The 19,882-nt window shown below is 37.0% G+C and overlaps 1 protein-coding gene and 1 pseudogene across 2 annotated transcripts; one reads left to right on the top strand and one right to left on the bottom strand.

Annotated features, from left to right (window-relative positions):
- The first annotated feature begins 870 nt into the window (after window positions 1-870).
- On the top strand, window positions 871-9,908 carry LOC121809701 (DNA mismatch repair protein MSH7-like). 2 transcript variants are annotated; one of them, XM_042210460.1, is made up of 18 exons: window positions 1,046-1,179; window positions 1,655-1,797; window positions 1,921-2,476; window positions 2,890-2,985; window positions 3,066-3,121; window positions 3,446-3,512; window positions 4,029-4,124; window positions 4,541-4,669; window positions 4,771-4,804; window positions 4,891-4,938; window positions 5,430-5,620; window positions 5,716-5,842; window positions 5,918-6,195; window positions 6,937-7,131; window positions 7,792-8,202; window positions 8,296-8,392; window positions 8,980-9,107; window positions 9,260-9,908. In XM_042210460.1, the coding sequence occupies exons 3-18, from the start codon at window positions 2,132-2,134 to the stop codon at window positions 9,728-9,730; spliced, it is 2,769 nt and encodes a 922-aa protein (XP_042066394.1). In that variant the 5' UTR covers window positions 1,046-1,179; window positions 1,655-1,797; window positions 1,921-2,131; the 3' UTR covers window positions 9,731-9,908. The 2 variants fall into 2 exon arrangements, with proteins under 2 accessions (XP_042066393.1, XP_042066394.1); XM_042210459.1 differs by lacking the exon at window positions 1,655-1,797 and having other exon boundaries at window positions 871-1,179.
- Window positions 9,909-10,182: 274 nt separating this feature from the next.
- LOC121809702 lies at window positions 10,183-11,977 on the bottom strand (annotated as a pseudogene).
- Between the last annotated feature and the right edge of the window lie 7,905 nt (window positions 11,978-19,882).

Genomic DNA, 19,882 nt, shown 5'->3' with positions numbered 1-19,882 from the left:
CAAATTTTAAAAAGCCAACCTAATCAAAGAGAGTTTCGTTGATTATAAACATTTCACCTAATTGCACGGGGTTACTAAAAGTAATTATCAAACAATTCATTTTCAAAACTTATTATAATAATTTTCATTAAATAAGCTTATTATAAAAGTTTAAAGGGTTATTAGAACACTCACTATGCTAGGCCACAAATGAACAACCTATAATATTATGATATCACATTAGATTGGGATAGTCTTTTGTGAGCCACTCTTAATTACTAGCAACTTAAATATTGCTCCATTTGTCTCACTTTAAGTCATATAGTACATTATTCTATTTGGAACATCTCATTTTAATTGACACAATTTCTAAAACAAAAATCATTATGTCTAATTTATTCTCTCTTCTATTTTTATTTTTTCTCTACTAAACTCAAAATAAAATTACAAATAGAAATCTCGTGTTGAATAAGAAATGTTCCACTTAGAGTGAGAAGACATATAAAGTATTTATTAGGGAAAAATTTCAATAACCTCATAATCAAACTACTAAAATGGAGATAGTGTGATGCGTGTTGCACAATAGATTTTAAAAGCCACAATTCATAAGTCACAATCGAATCAAACTGATCAAAGTACTAAAATGGAGAGAGTGTGATGCGCGATAAATTTTGTCCAATAGTTTTTAAAAGCCACAATCCATAAGTCACAATTGAATCAAACTTTCTGTATTTATACTTTCTCTAATTATTTTCTAACTTTCAAACATTTACTAAAAAATTATATTTACAAAATTAATTTTTTTTAAAAAAAGACTAAAATCCTAAAAATCACTTGGCAAGGAATAGTATTTTGGCGGCAGTTTAACACCATCACAATTTCCAACGAAGCCCTCCCTCGCATATCTATATACTCTGCATTTGTGATTTGGGGATTGTATTACTATTTTGGCGCCAGTTTATGACCTAAGCTAGCAAGCCCTCGTCACCGGAAATCCAAAATGCAGCGACAGAAGTCCATACTCTCATTCCTCAAGAAACCGGAGCCCTCCACCGGAGCCAAACCCGCCGTTTCCGACGCGGAAATCACAGGAACCGACACTCCGCCCGAGAAAGTGCCCCGTCGGATATTTCCGGACAGCCGTCCTTCTCTCTTCTCCACCATTCAGCACAAGTTCGCTAAACCTCACAGCTCCACCAGGTGCGCCTGCTCATATGTTTACTTTTTATTGTGTGCCTAGAATTAGATGCTTCACTGAACTGTTTGGCGTTTTTGTGATATTTTATGTTGATTCTCTGTGTTTAGTGTGAGTGCCCTGGCACGACGGTATTCGTTATACTTCATGCTCTTCCGTTCCAGCTTTAGCTTTATTTGTTTTTGTAATTCAATGATCGTGCTGTTTTCCCCCTAACTTTTTCGACATTGATTTGTATTGGCTCATGGTATGTGACAAATGAAGTCTGATAGCATGACATGGAGATTTATATGCAAGTGTATGCTAGCTGTTGTGGACGGATAAAAAAGGAAAATATGTATTCCCCCATTAATAGCTATTGTGCGTGTTATGGAGAACATTGATATAACAGTTACTGAGTTTAGTTCAGCGTATTTTTCAAATTTTTTTGTTCTCTTTCCTCTATTGTTTTTGTGGTAAAAGGTGTTTAGGAAATTGCAGATACTGGAATACTGGTTTGGTCAGGGGTGTCAAAGCAAGAGGACTTTGGGTACAATTGTAACATACTATGATCTTTACTGGTGCAAAGCTTTGTTAAAGTGGAATACGTGTTTGCAGTTAACTAGCCTCTTTTTTTAATTTTTGTAAGTCATCTATACGTCTGATGAAATCTAATTTTTGGACACATTAAGGGTGAAGAAAATTTCAGCATGCTCTGGGCTCATATTCAAGTACAATATTTTAAATTTTTTTGGTGCAACGTGCAGGTGTGATGGGGGTGAAAATTTTATTATTCAGTCTCTCCCCCTTGGGTTTGATGCATCAGAGGATTCAGGAAATGGACATTTGGTGGTCTCCAAGCATCCCAGTGAACAACATGCTTTAAATTCCAGCAGAACAGTGTTTCCTGGAGGGGACAAAGGTTCTTTGCTCCTAAACAATTTGGAGGATGACCTTCCTGGCCCAGAGACGCCAGGCATGAGACCGCTTGTTCCTAGGGTAAAGCGAGTGCATGAGGATGTCTGTGATTTTGAGGCTAAGGCTGATTTTTCTTTGCAAGATAATAGGAAAAGAATGAAACTTGAGCAAGCTTCTGGTGTTTCAAAGAAAATTCATGATGAGGACTCGGATACAATTAGCAAGTTTGAATGGTTGCATCAATCCCAAATCAAGGATGCCAATGGAAGAAAGCCAGCAAACCCTCTTTATGATAAGAGGACACTTTACATCCCTCCTAATGCACTGGGAAAGATGTCAGCATCTCAAAAGCAATACTGGGATGTCAAACGCCAGTATATGGACGTGATTCTCTTTTTTAAAGTGGTCAGTTTCATTTTTGTTCCATCTTCATTTGCTCAGTTTGCATAGAAAGCGATTACTAATCTATGTTTCCTGTCTATTGTTTTATGGTGTTCTTGATTATTTTTATACAGCCCTCCATGTGCTGAGTAACTTTCTGGATTAGACAAAATGCATGTATGAGAAGATACTTTGCAATAGATTAATTTTTGTTTGGTTCTTTCAATCACAATCCCTAACTACAATATACGATTTTGAAATGTTTAGTCATCATAGGACATGCTTTTATCCCATAAATTGTCATCATAGGAAGTGTATGATGTTCTTCCTTAATGTTATTTTTCCAAAGCTATCAAAGTTCTATAAATTGTTCTTTTGAACAATCTTCATCTATGAGTTATGGCATTCCTTCACAGTAGTATCATCATTCTGTACAGGGAAAGTTCTATGAGCTCTATGAAATAGATGCTGAAATCGGTCATAAGGAACTCGATTGGAAAATAACACAAAGTGGTGTCGGGAAGTGTCGACAAGTGAGCTCAATGCCTTCATCTTATGTTTACACGCCTTTAGGAAACCTGATCTCTCCATAAATTATTGCTGTTTACTTTAGGTTGGTGTATCTGAGAGTGGAATTGACGATGCTGTTCAGAAGTTGATAGCTCGTGGGTATGAACATTTCCCCAATTGCATTGATTACTTTTAAAAATATGTTCCATCTCAGTTGTTGAAAATAACTTGGCTTTGATATGTCTACCGACTCTACTCCTTATTCTTCAGGAAACCCTTTTTAGCGAAAAGTAAATTGGAATAACATTTTAATTTCTTGCATAAAGCACCAATGCACCATCAGTTGAGAATATCTGACATTTTGTACTGATTTTCCAGTATATTTTTAAGATTCAAAAACTACTTTTCTAATTGTTAGAAGGTAACAACCTAACTATGGAAACTAATATAATGCCATTGCTTCTGTGGCATCCTTTCTGGAAGGTACAAGGTTGGTCGAATAGAACAGTTGGAAACCTCAGAGCAGGCGAAATCTAGGGGCTCTACATCTGTAAGTACCTCAAAAACTTTTATTTGTACAATGTTCTGTGACTTCTGTGTTCTGTCCACCTGCTGGAGATTGAGTATCGTATCATGCTGTTGTAGTCTTAGCTATGAGCAGTTTACATCTCTGCATTTCCATCGATATGAAGAAATGAAATAGGGCATCCGAAAAAGTTTATTTTTGAGTCTTGTAGCTAGAGAATTCAGAAGTACAATCACTTTCAACTTTAACCTGAAAAAACACACTTAATATGGCTTGATGATGATAACAGGGCTTTTAAAATGATTGCTGTCTCCTTCTTGATTTGATTATACGAACACTTCTGTAAATGACCTTGTGAGGTTGGAAGGGTGGTGGTAACAAACTTAGGATGTGCAGTTGTGGCTACACATACTTGAGGCTTTCTCCCCCCCCACCCTTCCCCTCTCTCCCCTTTTTGTTCTTTTTTCTCCCTCACATAAAATTTTCCATTCGTGATATGGTTGGTGCCTGAGGCAAACTAATGAGAGTTGGTTTGTATAGGTCATTCGAAGAAAGTTGGTTCATGTGCAAACTCCTGCTACCACTAGTGAGGGCAATATTGGGCCTGATGCGGTTCATCTTCTTGCTATAAAGGAGGTTAGATGTTTTGCTTTTCCTATATACTCCCTCTTCCCATAAAAATATGTGCATATTCCATTCCGTCCGTCCCATAGACATTTCCATTTATGGAAAATTGTCCTAAACTTATTACCCACATATATCAATTTATTTACAACATATACCACTCTGCCCACCATTACAAATCATTAAACACTAATAATAATGTGGGAACCGCTATCCACTAACACTACTTTAACTACTTTTCTCCTCCCCCTCTTACTTTACCAAGTGTGCATTAATTCTTGTGTCATTTCAAATGCACATATTTTTATGGGACGGGGGGAGTATTTTTTTTCTTCATCAAGATCGAACGTTATTTGCAACATATTATGGCTACCTATAGACGTAAAATTAAGATTTACTGCTCGCTTATGCTGTTTTTTTGCATCCAGGGTCGTATGCTGGAAGATGGTTCAATTCTGTTTGGGTTTGCATTTGTTGATTGCGCTGCATTAAAATTTTGGGTTGGTTCTATCAGGGATGATGCTTCATATGCAGCGGTGGGGGCTTTGTTAATGCAGGTATGCTCTTCTATCTAGTATGAGTGTTCAATATAAGCTACTAGTGAATATGCAATTTTAATAACATAATGTATCTTATATTACTTTCAATTTCACCTTAGGTGTCTCCTAAGGAAATTATTTATGAAGGACAAGGTAAAAGTGTTCTATGTACAAGATTAATGGACATGAAATTTTCTTTACATCTTGCGGATGTGCTTTATCTGTGGTCTCTATTATAGGGCTGTCTAAAGATGCTCAAAGAGCTCTCAAGAAGTTAAATTTGACAGGTAATAGTCAAGAAAACCATTTTATCATATTGTCACGGCATCAATTTTTTTATCTCATGTGAAATTCTCTCCATCCTAGTTTGCTTAATTCATTATCTTTGCATGAACTCTCACATGCTGAAACCATCCTTTTCTCTGTGCACAGTTTGGTCATTTTGTCTATCTTGTTTTCTGATGCTATCTTATCCTTCTTTTCCGTTTTGTAGAAGAAATTTATAAACAAATCTTCTGTCTTTGGCTGTTAGGAAATAATTTTCTTTCCTCAATCCACTTGAACATTTTTTTTTTGTGAATTGTTCATTCACATGTTTTTCTTTCCTTGCTTATAGGTTTTAGATGCTTTACATGCTTTACATGCTCAGTCAGCAACACGTGGATAGTCTTATCAAAGTTGTTTGTTTGATAACTGTATAGTTGTAATGACGCTACTTAAATAAACATAAGTACCAAACAAGCAAGTGGTAATTTTATATAATCTCTAATATCTTTAGGATCAACTTCATTCCAATTGAATGCAAGTGACGCTTGTGGAGATGCCTTTGAAGTTAGAAGTATTATTGATGCAAACAAGTACTTTGCTGGGTCTTCTGATTCATGGAACCAAGTTCTTGATGGAGTTGTGCACTGTGATCTTGCGTTGTGTGCCTTGGGGGGACTTATTAGTCATCTATCAAGATTGATGGTAAAGAGATGTATTTTTGTTTGAATTGTGTGCTAAGATTAGAATTTACTTTTTTTTTCCTACTTATAACAGCTTTTCGTTTGCGATTTGTCCAGTTAAATGATGTCATTCGCAATGGAGATATTTTTTCTTACGAAGTTTATAAGGGTTTCCTTAGAATGGATGGTCAGACTCTGGTAAATTTGGAGATCTTTAATAATAGCGCGGATGGTAGCCAATCAGGCTAGTGACTCCCTCTCTCTCTCTCCCTCTTACCCCACCCTCTCTAGTATGTAATATCCATTAATAAATCTACAGGCACTCTGTACAAGTATCTTGATAATTGCATAACTTCATCTGGGAAACGGCTCTTAAAGAATTGGATATGTCATCCCCTTCAAGATGTAGATAAAATAAACAATAGGCTTGATGTAGTTGAAAACATGATGGCTGATTCAGAAATCGTCTCACACATTGCCCAATTACTTCGCAAGCTTCCAGATGTGGAAAGGTTACTCGGACGTGTAAAGTCGAGCTTTCAATCTTCTTATGTACTTTCATTGCCCTTACTTGGTAGCAAGTTACTGAAACAGCGAGTAAGCACTTTTTTCCTGAAACTGATTCATTCTTTCTATTTGGTCTATAACTTTTTCTACTTTGGAGAGAGTACGAGAGCGTTTATTTTTCCCTCACTTTTTAAAGTCACCTTTCTGTATCTTGTCTTTGAAAAATTGACACAACACACAAGTTCTTAGCTTCTGTATTTTCTTAATGGAGACCATTGCCTATTCCCCTGATTGGCTTTAACATTTTTATCACTGTTGAATATTGATGGATGACTTATTTAAAGGGTTGGTTTCACTAGTAGCTCTAAGAATCACCATTACAATCACATCCTTCTCTTTTGGGCACGCTTGATTCTAAGTTATACTTCAACTTCTTACAGGATTGAGGTAATTGTCTCCTTAATTCAATAATTTCTGTTACCGATAGATTATAGTAATTCTTTAAAATCACAGTAAATGTTTGGAGTACCTATAAAGTATACCTACAAAACATACCACTTTTTACTATTGTGCAAAATGCGTACTTCCTTTTGCATTGCTAACCATCTGTTTTTTGCATTGCTAACCATCTGTTTTTTGCATTGCTAACCATCTGTTTTTTGCATTGCTAACCATCTTTAAGCATTCTCATGTTGCTACTCAGTTTGTCCTTCTGTTTCAACTTAGCATCTCCAGCTTTTGTACATCATAGGTTGCATTTTATAAAAACTCAGAACTTATATCTAACACATAATGCCTTGGAATAATCAAATATGAACCATGCTTCCACAGCTAAAAGCTTTTGGATCTCTTGTAAGAGGACTGCGAATTGGAATGGAAATGCTAATGCTATTGCAAAACAATGATGTCATGACGGCATCATTATCAAAAGTTATAACTGTTCCTGTTCTAAGTGGCAGTGGGGGGCTTGATGAATACCTTTCTCAGTTTGAAGCAGCAATAGATAGCGAATTCCCCAATTACCAGGTCTGCTTTATTGATTCTCGACATTATGCATTTGAAGTTATATAAATTCTTTTTTGGTGCTTTTTCACTGTTCTTTATCCATGGGATCTTACTCAGTCTTGATACTTTTTATGTATACTGATGCTTATGTCTTGGAAAATAAAATCACGGAAAAGATTTGGTCAATGAAATTAATTCTTGATCTAATTCTCAAAACATTATTATAAGCATGAAAAACTGGAATGAAAATATTTAGAAAGTTTCCAAAACATTACAAACATACAATAACTCTCTGTGAATGCCCTCTGGAGTTGCTAGTTGTATGCTATTCTCTGGATTTTGTTGTGGTGTTCTTATAATGCTTTGTGGTCTCATTGTTTTCTTGATTATGTCAACCATTAAGCAACGATGCTGATTGAGATCCCTCTTTACTTTTCTCTCCCAGCACCATCTGCAAAATATCTAAATATCTCAAGCATTTATTTTCTTTCTTTTAGACTGAATATATGACTAGTATGCAATTCATATGATTTCATTCTTAATGCTACTAGTTATCTCCCTTACTTTCTCTCTTGCTTGCTCTATCATGATTTTATTTACTAGTTGCTTTGATCCGTAAGAGTAAGCCTTGTGGAAAGTAATATCTTTATATTGGTAAGTTGTCCTGTTTTGTAATGACAGGACCATAACGTTTCAGACTCAGAGGCTGAAACATTAACTATTTTGATTGAGTTACTTGTCGAGAAGGCAGCTCGGTGGTCTCAAATGATACATGCCATAAATTGCATTGATGTATTAAGATCTTTTGCCATATCTGCGATTTCTTCTTGTGGAGCGATGTGTCGACCTAATGTTTTGTCCCACGCCACCGTTACTAACTCACTCACGGCGACAAACCCAATACTTCATATGGAAGGGCTATGGCATCCTTATGCCCTTGATGAGAATGGGGGGGCACCTGTGCCCAATGACATTATTCTTGGAGAAGATGGTAGTAGTTGTACTCCAGTGACATTGTTATTGACCGGGCCAAATATGGGTGGGAAGTCAACACTCTTGCGTGCAACTTGTCTGGCTGTTGTACTGGCACAGGTTTGTTTCGTCAGTCAGAAATTGGTGGACGCATGCAGTTTCATCTCAGTTTCATAATATCATTGCTTAACAACAAGAGTTTCTGTTCCACAGCTAGGTTGTTATGTGCCGGGCAGAACATGCACTCTATCAGTTGTCGACATCATATTTACCCGGCTTGGTGCAACCGATCGTATTATGACTGGCGAGAGTAAGTTTCTTCGTCTAGTAGTGTACCTTTTCTTGGATGAAGAATCTCGAAAGCTAAAACTTGTGAGCATAGTACATTACATGGTAATTGTGACAGCATGTGTCTGAGGATAATAAATACGAACAACATATAATCGATGGAAGAAAAAGGTTATTGTAGAAATATGTCAAACAATTTGTCTTCTGCCTATCTTGGATCTATTTGTTCTTAGTACATTCCTGACTCAATCACACGATCCTAATGATAATATGAAGTTGATTTGTTTGATATAGGATTCAAACTTTAGTATTGAGTTTTAATATCACTCAGATAAAGTATTCATAGAAAGTGACTTGATGATTCATGATTATATCTCTAGAATTCCCAAGAGACAGATTCTAGGTTGCTTTGAGAGTTTGAGTTGATACTATTACTTCTTGTGATCACTATCGTCCTCACAGAAATAAACTCTGCCAGTTATCTTATACTATTTTAGAATTGATATCCGAAATAGTTCTTCAGATATAGTTCTGCAAGAAACATAAAACTCAAAAGATGTTGATGAAGCTTCTTCCTACTAATGTAGAGATAAAAACATCTTTCTGCAGGTACCTTCCTAATTGAGTGCAGAGAGACAGCATCAGTTTTGCAAAATGCTACTAAGAATTCACTGGTTATTCTTGACGAATTGGGTCGAGGGACTAGTACTTTTGATGGATATGCTATTGCCTATGCTGTGAGTTGCTTATCCTCCATTTGGTTAAACATATCTGCTAACACAATGTTTTAGGGTTTAGGGTTAAACATATCTGCTAACACAATGTTTTTAAAACTATGTGGAAGTCATTGCTTAATTTTTTAATGTGCGCTCACCAATATTTTGGCCAGGTGTTTCGTCATCTTGTGGAGTCAGTCAACTGCCGATTGTTATTTGCAACACATTATCACCCTCTGACAAAGGAGTTTTCAGCCCATCCTCGTGTAAAACTGCAACATATGGCATGCTGTTTTGATCGGACTTCTGACACATCATCAGAAGTCGACCAAAAGCTGATTTTCCTCTACCAGCTGGCCTCTGGAGCGTGCCCACAGAGTTATGGAATGCAAATAGCAGCTATGGCTGGAATTCCAAACACAGTGGTTCGAGCAGCCTCAAAAGCAAGACAAGTCATGAAAGAAATTGTGGGAGAAAGCTTCAAGTCAAGCGAGCAGAGGGAGAATTTCTCGACATTGCATGAAGAGTGGCTGAAATCAATTCTATCTATTTCGAAGACAAAGGAAACTGATTTTGACGACGATGCGTTTGATTTCTTATTTTGCCTGTGGCATGAGCTGAAAAGATCTTTCAAGGAGAACTGATGACGAGAGGAAACACGTCCTCAGCCTGCCTCGTAATTTCTTCCTACTGCTGTATGTATGTTATTATGCACTTTCATCATCTACTGAATTCAAGCGTCGACTATGTAAAGTTTTCTTTCTTTTTTTAGGTATGTCACACTCTTGAAATATGCTATATAATCTCTATCTTTAATGTAAATGTTTCTTCACCTTTGATTGGCTCTAGCATAGATAAGGAGAGTGTAGGTGAAATCAGTTTTCTCTTTTTCTCTACAGAGGGAAACTGATGATGCGTTTGATTTATTATCAGAATTGTAGAGGTTCTTGTACATAAATGTATGTATATGTATAGGATTAGAGCCAAGGAGAGTTGTGAATGGGCATGGCCACAGATTTAGTCTGAAGGCAACACTCGAGAGACTCCATTCCCATATCTCTACCAAAACCACTCATCTTATAACCTCCGTAAGGAAGAGTATCACTAAATGCGAAGTAGCAGTTTATCCACACTATCCCTGCACGAATCGACCGAGACACCGTGTTCACAATGTTCAAATCGTTGGTCATCACACCCGCTGCTAGCCCATACTTAGTCGCGTTCCCTCTCTTGATCGCTTCCTCCACGCTCCTGCGCCATCACAATTTTCAATCTCCTATTTCTACTTGAATTTTACTTAAATCACCATACCACAGAGTTACTTACTTGAATTTCATAAGTGACATCATCCTAAAATCCCCAAATGGAGTATATGTTTATAACCATACAAGTATAATTAGTACTAGTATAGTAGTATTTGAATTTGGATTTTGGAATACTTACTGTTACATCAGTGAAAATTGTAGGCTCAATGTAGTAGCCTTTGTTGGCTGCAGGCTTACCACCTGTTGACAAAGTGGCTCCTTCCTTTTTCCCAATTTCTATGTATGAAAGAATCTTGTTGTACTGCTTCTCATCCACTTGGGTGGCTTGATGAACACTTGGATCGAATGGATCTCCGACCACCAATGATTCGACCTTCTCCAACAACTTAACTACAAACGCATCGTATATACCTTCTTGAACAAAAACGCGCGAACCAGCAACACAGATTTCCCCCTGATTAAAGAGAATTGGGATGATGAAATGATTGACGAATATAAGTATTGGATTTGCCTTGTTGTATGTAATTGCACGCAGAGCAAGAGCAGCAACTTTATCGACATCAACATCGTCAAATATGATGAAAGGCGATTTCCCTCCAAGTTCTAGTGTCACGGGTTTTAGGTTACTAGCAGCCGCCGCCTGCATCACCAGACGCCCTACTTCCATCGACCCTGTGAAACTAACCTGACACACGACATGCGCATCAATACTGCTGATATATAGAAACCAATAAAGTTCCATCCCAGAACCAATTAACCAATTGGTGGTAGGAGTGGCGAGGGGCCCATGAATATATAAGTAGTTTCAGTTCTCTCTTTACATTGATGTTGGATAATGTTATACATCATTTTTTTTTCTTTCATTTTACCAAGAAATGCATGAATGGATGATGACCTTGTCTATATCCATGTGGGAGGTTATTGCAGCCCCAGCAGAGTGGCCATACCCCGTCACCACATTCAACACTCCATCGGGGATGCCAGCCTGCACGCACGCACGCATGAAAAATCAACAAACTTGACAAATGTGTAAGCAACCAAAAAAAAAGTCCAACCAGCTTGGCCAAATGGGCGAGGAAGAGAGGGGTCTGCTCGGCGGCCAACGCGGGGCCCACCTTCATAGGGATGATAAGCCCCACCACCCCTATGGGCTCCCGAAGCGTGTAGCAGTGTCGATCCGTGAATCTTGTCGGCTGCCCCCGCGTAGTACCGGAGCTTCTCGGCCAGCTTTCCGGCGTCGAGACTATCAAGTGCTGCCAATTCTTCCATGTTTTGGTGGATCAAGTCGGCAAACTTGAGCATCATTTTTCTTCTTTCCTGTAAATTTAGATGATTAAACTAACTAATAAATCTACAACAAAATAAAAATGAGAAATGGTAGATGAAGTTACGGAAGGAGGGAAACGAGGCCATGGGCCATTGTCAAAAACATGACGAGCAGCTTTCACAGCCAAATCAATATCATCCTTATCCCCTTCTGCTATTTTTGCTATTACTTCTCCATTTCTTGGATCTATTGTCTCAAATGTTTTCCCTGTTTTTCGTTCACTATTTTACACAAATTACCACTACAAAAATATTGAATTCTCAAGCAAACAAACTAGTATTGAAAATTATCAAAATGTCATTCAAATCATAATTTTTCGTTTACTTCTAATCAATTTCAGAACTTTTGGAACTAATATATCTATAGCAAGTAACTTTCATATTTTTTTGCAATTGTCTCCTACAACTATCAAAATCAAAACTAGTAGTATTATGAAATATCATATGATGTGACAAATCACGATATTGATTTGGATGAAACAACATCATTCAGTTTTTGATAGTTAATTAAAACACTACCGATTATTTTATTGTTACGTTATATTTAATTTTGCCGTATCGATTTTGAACAGAATAAGATAATTGTGAAAAATCGAAAAAGTTATAAGTAAGTATTATGTTCTAATTTTTTAAAAAATATGGAGTTGATAAAAAATTAAGAAAAAAATATAATTTAAATAAAAAATATAAGCAGACTATTTTTATCCAACGATAAAGTGACAAAATTAGCATTTTTTGTTTGAGAATCAGCCATGTTAAAACATTGTACCCAAAACAATCTCTTGGAATATAGTAGTAACATTTTTCTAATCTACATATATTTCCGGACTACATTATCCAACTCACATAATTAAGCTAACTAGCTAGCTTTAAAATAACATTATTACCAACTATTTAAGCTATGGGTTACCTTCATTTATATCTACAATTAAAGTGGCCGAGGTGTCGAGGTCTCAAAAAAATATTACCATACGATCAAGACAAAAATCAACCATCAGTTTGGTAAGTCTAGAACCTTAGTACTTTTATAATTTTATTGCCTCTGTTAATATAGCCCTCTATGCCCATTAACCTCAATTAAAGTATAAGCTAAATTTTAAATGAAATGCTGACTGCCATGAAGCAATTTCCAATCATGCGGATCATTCGAGGTTCTAAATCGAAACTAAATTTAGCATAAAAGGTACTCCATTTAACAGAAAATAATGTTTTCTATAGAATTACACGTACAGACGATTGATACAATCAAATGATAACTAGCTTAACATCAAAATTTTGATAATTATCAACTCAATATATTAAAAATAGCAACATAACGACATAAGTATATCAATAAAAATTTAGATTCACGTTTATAAATAAATGTCAGTACAAAGGCGTCAATATGCTAATATAAATTTTGCATTGACATTTTTAATATATTGTGTTGATTAGTTGTCAAAGTTATCCTTAAGTATATAATTTTATGTAATTTTACCTTTTATAACATTATTATCACAATGGGTGCATAAACTAATTAATTATAAAATTAAAAGAGATATTACAGATATGAAAATAAACTCTTAAATTCAAAATGAAAGACTTATGAAAAACAAGAAAATTAACACTCCCCTATATACATATATTTTTTTTTGACAGAAAGAGAAGCTCAAATCATTTAATTAAAAATGGTGAACAAAGGAGATGGAGTATATATATATATATATATATATATATATATATATATATATATATATATATATATATATATATATATATATATATATATATAGGGATGTGATCATACCCCAAATCACATAATAACTCTATAACCAAATATGAACCACACATATTTTCTAATCTTGTGGCCGAGATTCAAACTTATATTTACTTCATAAAAAAGGCGCAGAGGGTAAATATGTCATTTCCCTCATTTAATTTCTGAATTTCGCTCCATTCTTTCACTCTCTCTCAGTTCGATTCTCTTCTCTTCTCAGTGATTTTGTTTCCATATTCCTTCTCAGCGATTTTGTTTCCAGATTTTCTTCCGATTTGGTTTCCAGATTTTCTTCTGATTTGGTTCATTATTCCATAATCTCCAGATTTTGTTTCCATATTTCTCGCATAATTGTGACCGGGAAGATGTTTTCAATTTTGCGTTCTTATTTTCATTGATTACCTGTTCAATTGTTATCAGAATTTGCTTCGATGGAGTCTGTAGCAAATAACGAAGGTAACAAACATTATCTATTATTTAGCTTATTGATTGTGTTCATATTTAATTTATTGATTGTTTTGCTTCATGTATTGAATTTGATTTTAGATTAATATTAGTTGTCGATTGGTTTATGTTTCTGATGTACTGAACTTCTTATTTAATTATATTATGTATTGCCGATTATGTGTTAAGATGATACTTTTGGCTTATAAATGTTAGGTTTACTGCATAAAATGATAGTTTTGCCGGATAGAATGATACTCTGAGTTGATAAAATGATACTTTTACTGATTTGTAGGTATGTACATTCCTGTTTGTGATGATGCTTTGAAGCCAATGATTGGTATGAAATTCAATACATTAGTAGAAGCAGCTGATTTCTATGAACATTATGCTCGTTCAGTTGGTTTTGGCATTCGTAAATTGGGCAACAAATCAGTTCATGGTATTATTAAGTGGCAGTATTTGGCTTGCAGCAGACAAGGCTCTAAGAATTTTATACCTGGTGATGCATCCTGAAGTGGGAGGGGGGGAATGCACTGGCCAGTATGACATGTGTACATATGTGTTATCTATGTTTAAGTGTCTGCGTAGTGTCTAGGTCTAGTTTTTATGTGATTGGGCTTAAAACTCAACAGTCTTGAGCTGATGGTGAGGGGAATTGAGGGAGATAAGACATGCTGGAAAATGGAAACCACCCCCCTTAGTATCTCCTAGTCAGTATGGATGATGCGAGTATGAGAGAAAAGCCCACACTTAGAGCCAAACACGAAAGCCCTCTTAAAATGTGAGTTATAAGCTTAAAGTGGAACCACTTTCCACAATATCCAGAAAAGAAAATGATGAATGCGTTTTGGGAATTGTGGTGATATTCTGGAAAGGTTTGGTTAGCTACCACGCTTTGGGTTGAGACTTATCTAGGCTGGAATTTAAGGTGGTACTCTACTGACTAGGAGGCGAGAGAGATGTTAAACAGACGGTTGTGTACGTGTGAGTGGGGAACATTTTGGCTAATAAATGTGGAAGGTACGAGTTTACTATAAAAGGCTAAACGGAATATCAGAGGAAAAGAGGTAGTTAGGTGACTAGACCTGCAGATCTGAAAAGTAACAGCTGAAAAGTAAGGACAAAAGTAAAAAGTTGTTAAAAAAAGCAAAAGTGGTCCCAAACTTGGATGGAGATGTTGTCTTCTTCAACATAAATCAAATCAGATCAGCAAAACCAGATTCATCACCATAAAAACACAGATTAACAACTTCAAGAACACAGATCTACAATCAAAACTTCAAATAAAAAAGACCGAACACTGAAACTGCAATTATGCTTACTGGTCAACATGCAGGGTGACAGAAATCACGTAAACTGGGTTTTCGCACTTAACTAATTTAGATCTAAAATCTAACAGCTATCTAGACTTGCAAACTCAGAGAAATTAACTACAGAAGTTAAAACATGCGATTCCACACTGGAAATTACCGTAACAGCTAGATCTAAGCTATCTAGGCAGAAAGAAGCGAAAACAAACATGAACCGATGCTGGAAAACAACTTCATATTCAATAAAACATTTGGATCACAACTAATACTTCAAAGTAAGCAAATATTTAAAGTGCAACAAATCCAATCGTAAGAAAACAGAATGCGATTAACTAAGAAAGCAATAAAGATTGTTTGCCACTCCGGGCGATGAAACTGTTGACACTGCGAGACACGCTGACTGGAATGAGAGAATGGAACTCCGGCGAACTGATGATCTTCAAGTGACCATGGCTGTGGCGAGGAACGAGAATTACGAAGGATAATGCTGAAGGAGTGATCTACCGAAGAGAGATTGCTAACTAAGCGTAGGAGTTAACTAACTAATTGATGATGATTCTATCTCCAAGTGGCTTCCTTTTATATTGAGGCCTCCCTTGATTTTTAGGGTAGACTTCAAACATGAAATGACTCTTTTACCCCCTTGCTTGCGGCTGATCTTTCCAGCTATCCTTCTTCTCCATCTCGAGCCTTTTTGGCATGCATACTGGTCAGGATAACAACATCCCGACGCCCTTTTCACCTGAATTCTCCGAACATTCCCGTACTGGCTAGAACACTTCCCTGCACACTTTAGCAACTGTTTTGCAGAATATATTCCAATTATGCACATTATACTGACCAGTAACCAAGGCCTAGAATACGACTTATCAAACTGTTCACACTTACCACATGCTTGTCCTCAAGCGTGAAGAACAAACAAAAAGAAGTAAGTCGAATTCTAGCCTGGTTACTCCCCTGACCGACTCTATCCTACCCTAGACTCTAACCATGACTCAAAGAAAACACATAACAAAGACAAACACATAAAAGAAAACTAAAACACTTAGACACATTAACACAGTAATTGGGCTATATTTTCAACCATCCCTCCCCTCGGGATCAGGTGCAATCCGGCCTTAGACAGCTGACTCGACTTATTTTAACACAAGTAATACCCGCAAGTGTACGGGGCTAGTGTAGCAATCAGTAAGCAAGAGTATCGTATCCCACAGAGACAATTTTGTATCAGCTTAACTACCACGAACAAAGATCAACTACTATCTAGACAATCAAGTGCAGTTTTGTTTGTTCTAACAACTAATAAAAGCATATAATAAGCAAGTATCAATTAAGGACTAGAAAAGACGGTGCGATGATGATATGAGAGATAATATGGAGAAAATGTAGGACTCAAGGATCCGATGCATAATTCCAAGCTCTTATCCAATTGATTCGCCTTACCTTTTGGTGTCTCTAGAGTTACTAAGTCAACCACGATTATAGATTAAACCCCCTCCCGAGGTGAAAAACCTGTAGATTAGATGCTAGAATTGAAGTCCCCTTCTAATCCTAAAACCTCTAACTCCCAAAAGTTTGATTAGGTTAATGACCTCACTCAAAACCTCAACTCTCCCGAGGTCTATTGTATTAAGGTGTGAATTATTCTTCTTTCCGGATTAACTATTTCATCTCCCGATTAATCTAATTAATCCTACACAATCAAATGGTGATCAAGCAATTGAAAGGAATAAACCCAAGAATAATCAAATAACTACAAGAGCAAGGCAAGAACAATATCAATCGGATAAAAACTATGAAATTAGTGCATCATCACCAAGAATTCTACAAGAGATGTTTAGCTACTCATGTTTATGAAGAAAATCATGTTCAACACAAAGAAATTCAACAAACACATGAAATATAGAAACTAAGTACTCCTGTGAGAGCAAGCTATGGAATGAAGCTTCAATCTTCCGATATAGAGTCTTCAATCTTCAAATCTCTCTCTCAAAGGTGTTCTTGGGGTGTGTGTGAGTGTTGGAGGCGGTAGGTGTGGTATATTTCGCGTGCCTGCAACCCTAGCCTTTTTCTCGTTTTTTTTTCGTCAAAGTCGCGTTTTCAGCTTTTCAGACGTGTCAGACATTCCTACCAGGCCGGGTTGTATTTTTGAACTGGAAATTAAACCCGGCCGGGTCCCCATTTTAGAACCGTTGCTGGACTTTGGCTCTACCCGGCCGGGTCGGATTATTGCACTGTAAATCCACCCGGCCGGGTCCTTCTTTTCGTGCCCCTGCTGCCTCTGAACACTTTATGCTCCATTTTCTCCTCTTTTCAGCTATCTTTCCTAGAACACTCAACAAAACGCATAGAACTCCAAAGGTATAATAATCGGTTAGCTGAAATCAAATTCGAGTGATAAAATTGACATTTAGCACTTCAACATACCAATTACACCTACGAAAATATGAGTTTGTCAACAGCCTTGAACTTCCGCCGCCCCCCTTTTCTCTCCCAGTCAGTATATCTGCTCGTCAAGATCGCCCAAACTTTCGGCCAAACACTAGGTTCACTCAGTCACTCATACCTCTCCGGGAATGTTAGGACTGTTCTCTCTAAACGCTAGACCACAGATGCTTCGGACTTAGATCTCACGTGCAGTTACTGAAGGGCTTTAAGGTTTGTAACGGGGCTATTGGTTGTAGTGTTTGGCGTGGATGTTCCTAAGGCTCTAAGGTTCAAAAATTTCCACTTTATTTGGTGCGTGGGAACTGTGTGTACTCGGGCTCTTGGTTGTTGCCTCTTTCGGCCTGTGTTTCTGACATTAACCTCCAACTGGTCAGTAGCTCCTTGAGGCTTCGCCACTCTTATTCCCTCTTTTTTGTGGTCAAGTATTTCTGACCATTTTTCTTCATATTATTTCTTCTTTTTTTTTTCTTTTGTGGCTTCGCCACCCTTATTCCTTCTTTTTTTTGTGGTCAAGTATTTTTGACCATTTTTTTTCTTCTCGAGCTTCCCAATCTTCCCTCCATTTGAATTCTTCTTTCTTGCACACCTTTCTGGCCAGTTGCTTTCATGCCTTGCATACACACAGTCCCAGTGGCTAGGGGTGTATATCTGGGTATATATGGTTAGGAAAAGGGGTTCTACTGGTAGTTTTTTTTAAAGGGGGGGTTTCCTACTGCCTTCAGTGTTTGCCACACGCGGTCACTTCGCCCTAATCATTCTGTGGCAGCCACTCTTTTCTTTTCTGGATATTGTGGAAAGTGGTTCCACTTTAAGCTTATAACTCACATTTTAAGAGGGCTTTCGTGTTTGGCTCTAAGTGTGGGCTTTTCTCTCATACTCGCATCATACATACTGACTAGGAGATACTAAGGGGGGTGGTTTCCATTTTCCAGCATGTCTTATCTCCCTCAATTCCCCTCACCGTCAGCTCAAGACAGTTGAGTTTTAAGCCCAATCACATAAAAACTAGACCTAGACACTACGCAAACACTTAAACATAGATAACACATATGTACACATGTCATACTGGCCAGTGCATTCCCCCCTCCCACTTCACAATGTATGTCCTCAGATGGGGCTGTGAACTGGAAAAAGGTAATGGCCAGTATGGTTGACGCACAGAAATACCAAAACACAACAAAACATACTTATACTGGTACGCTGTCCAGAATCCTAGATGTAATTTCCTTCCGTGCTTCGCGCACCACAGAAGGTATAACTCTGTCATTGATGTTCTTACCGCGGAGTTCGACTGCCCCAACACATCCCAATCAACTGAAGTGTCTGTTAAGAAGCGTAGGTGTCGGTCATTTAGGTGTGAATGTCTTGCTAAGCTCAACTTGAGATATTTTTCAGATGGCATGAGCAAAGGGTATGATGTTTATCAGTTTGTTGAGTATCATAATCACTTAATGGTTACGGATGAGCATAGGCATTTTATGACGACCAATCGCAGTCTGGATCCTATCCATCGGAGGTTTATGGAGGATTGTGGCAGGTGTAATATTGGTCCCACTCTCACATTCAAACTTTTGAAGGAGATAATGGGTGGACCTGAAAATGTTGGATGTGATATTATTGATATTAGAAATGGTTATCGTGGTATTATGTCCAATATTGATGGTTCAGATGCTCAAATGATTTTTGATTATATGCGTTCTCAAAAGGAATCATCTGATGCCTTCTATTATGAAATTGAGATAGGATCTCATGAAAAGTTAACTAAACTCTTCTGGGCTGATGCATTTTCAAGACGAAATTATCATATATTTGGAGATGTAATTTCATTTGACTCAACATACAACACTAATATGTATATTACTTTTGTTGCTAAAAGACATAAAATGATACTTTTTGCTGATTAAATTATATTTCAGTAGATAAAATGATACTTTTGGCTGATAAAATGATATTCATAGCTGATAAAGTGATACTTTTCTGTATGTATGAAAATATAATTCATTTTTATGTTATGTTCTGAAGGTATTGCATGATTTTTGCTCCATTCACTGGAAAAGATAACCATCCCAGAGCAGTTACATTTGGAGCTGGCTTGTTATCAAGTGAAGGTAGAGACTCATATTCTTGGTTGTTTAGCTGTTTTGTTCGATGTATGGGGGTAGCACCCAAATTGATTATCACTGATCAAGATTGGGGGATCAAACTTGTTGTTCAACAAGTACTTTTACAAACAAGGCACCGATG

Source organism: Salvia splendens, chromosome 6, assembly GCF_004379255.2.
Source record: "Salvia splendens isolate huo1 chromosome 6, SspV2, whole genome shotgun sequence".
NCBI lineage: Eukaryota > Viridiplantae > Streptophyta > Magnoliopsida > Lamiales > Lamiaceae > Salvia > Salvia splendens.
The sequence above is the reverse complement of the archived record's forward strand: the minus strand, read 5'-3'. Positions and strand labels throughout refer to the sequence as shown.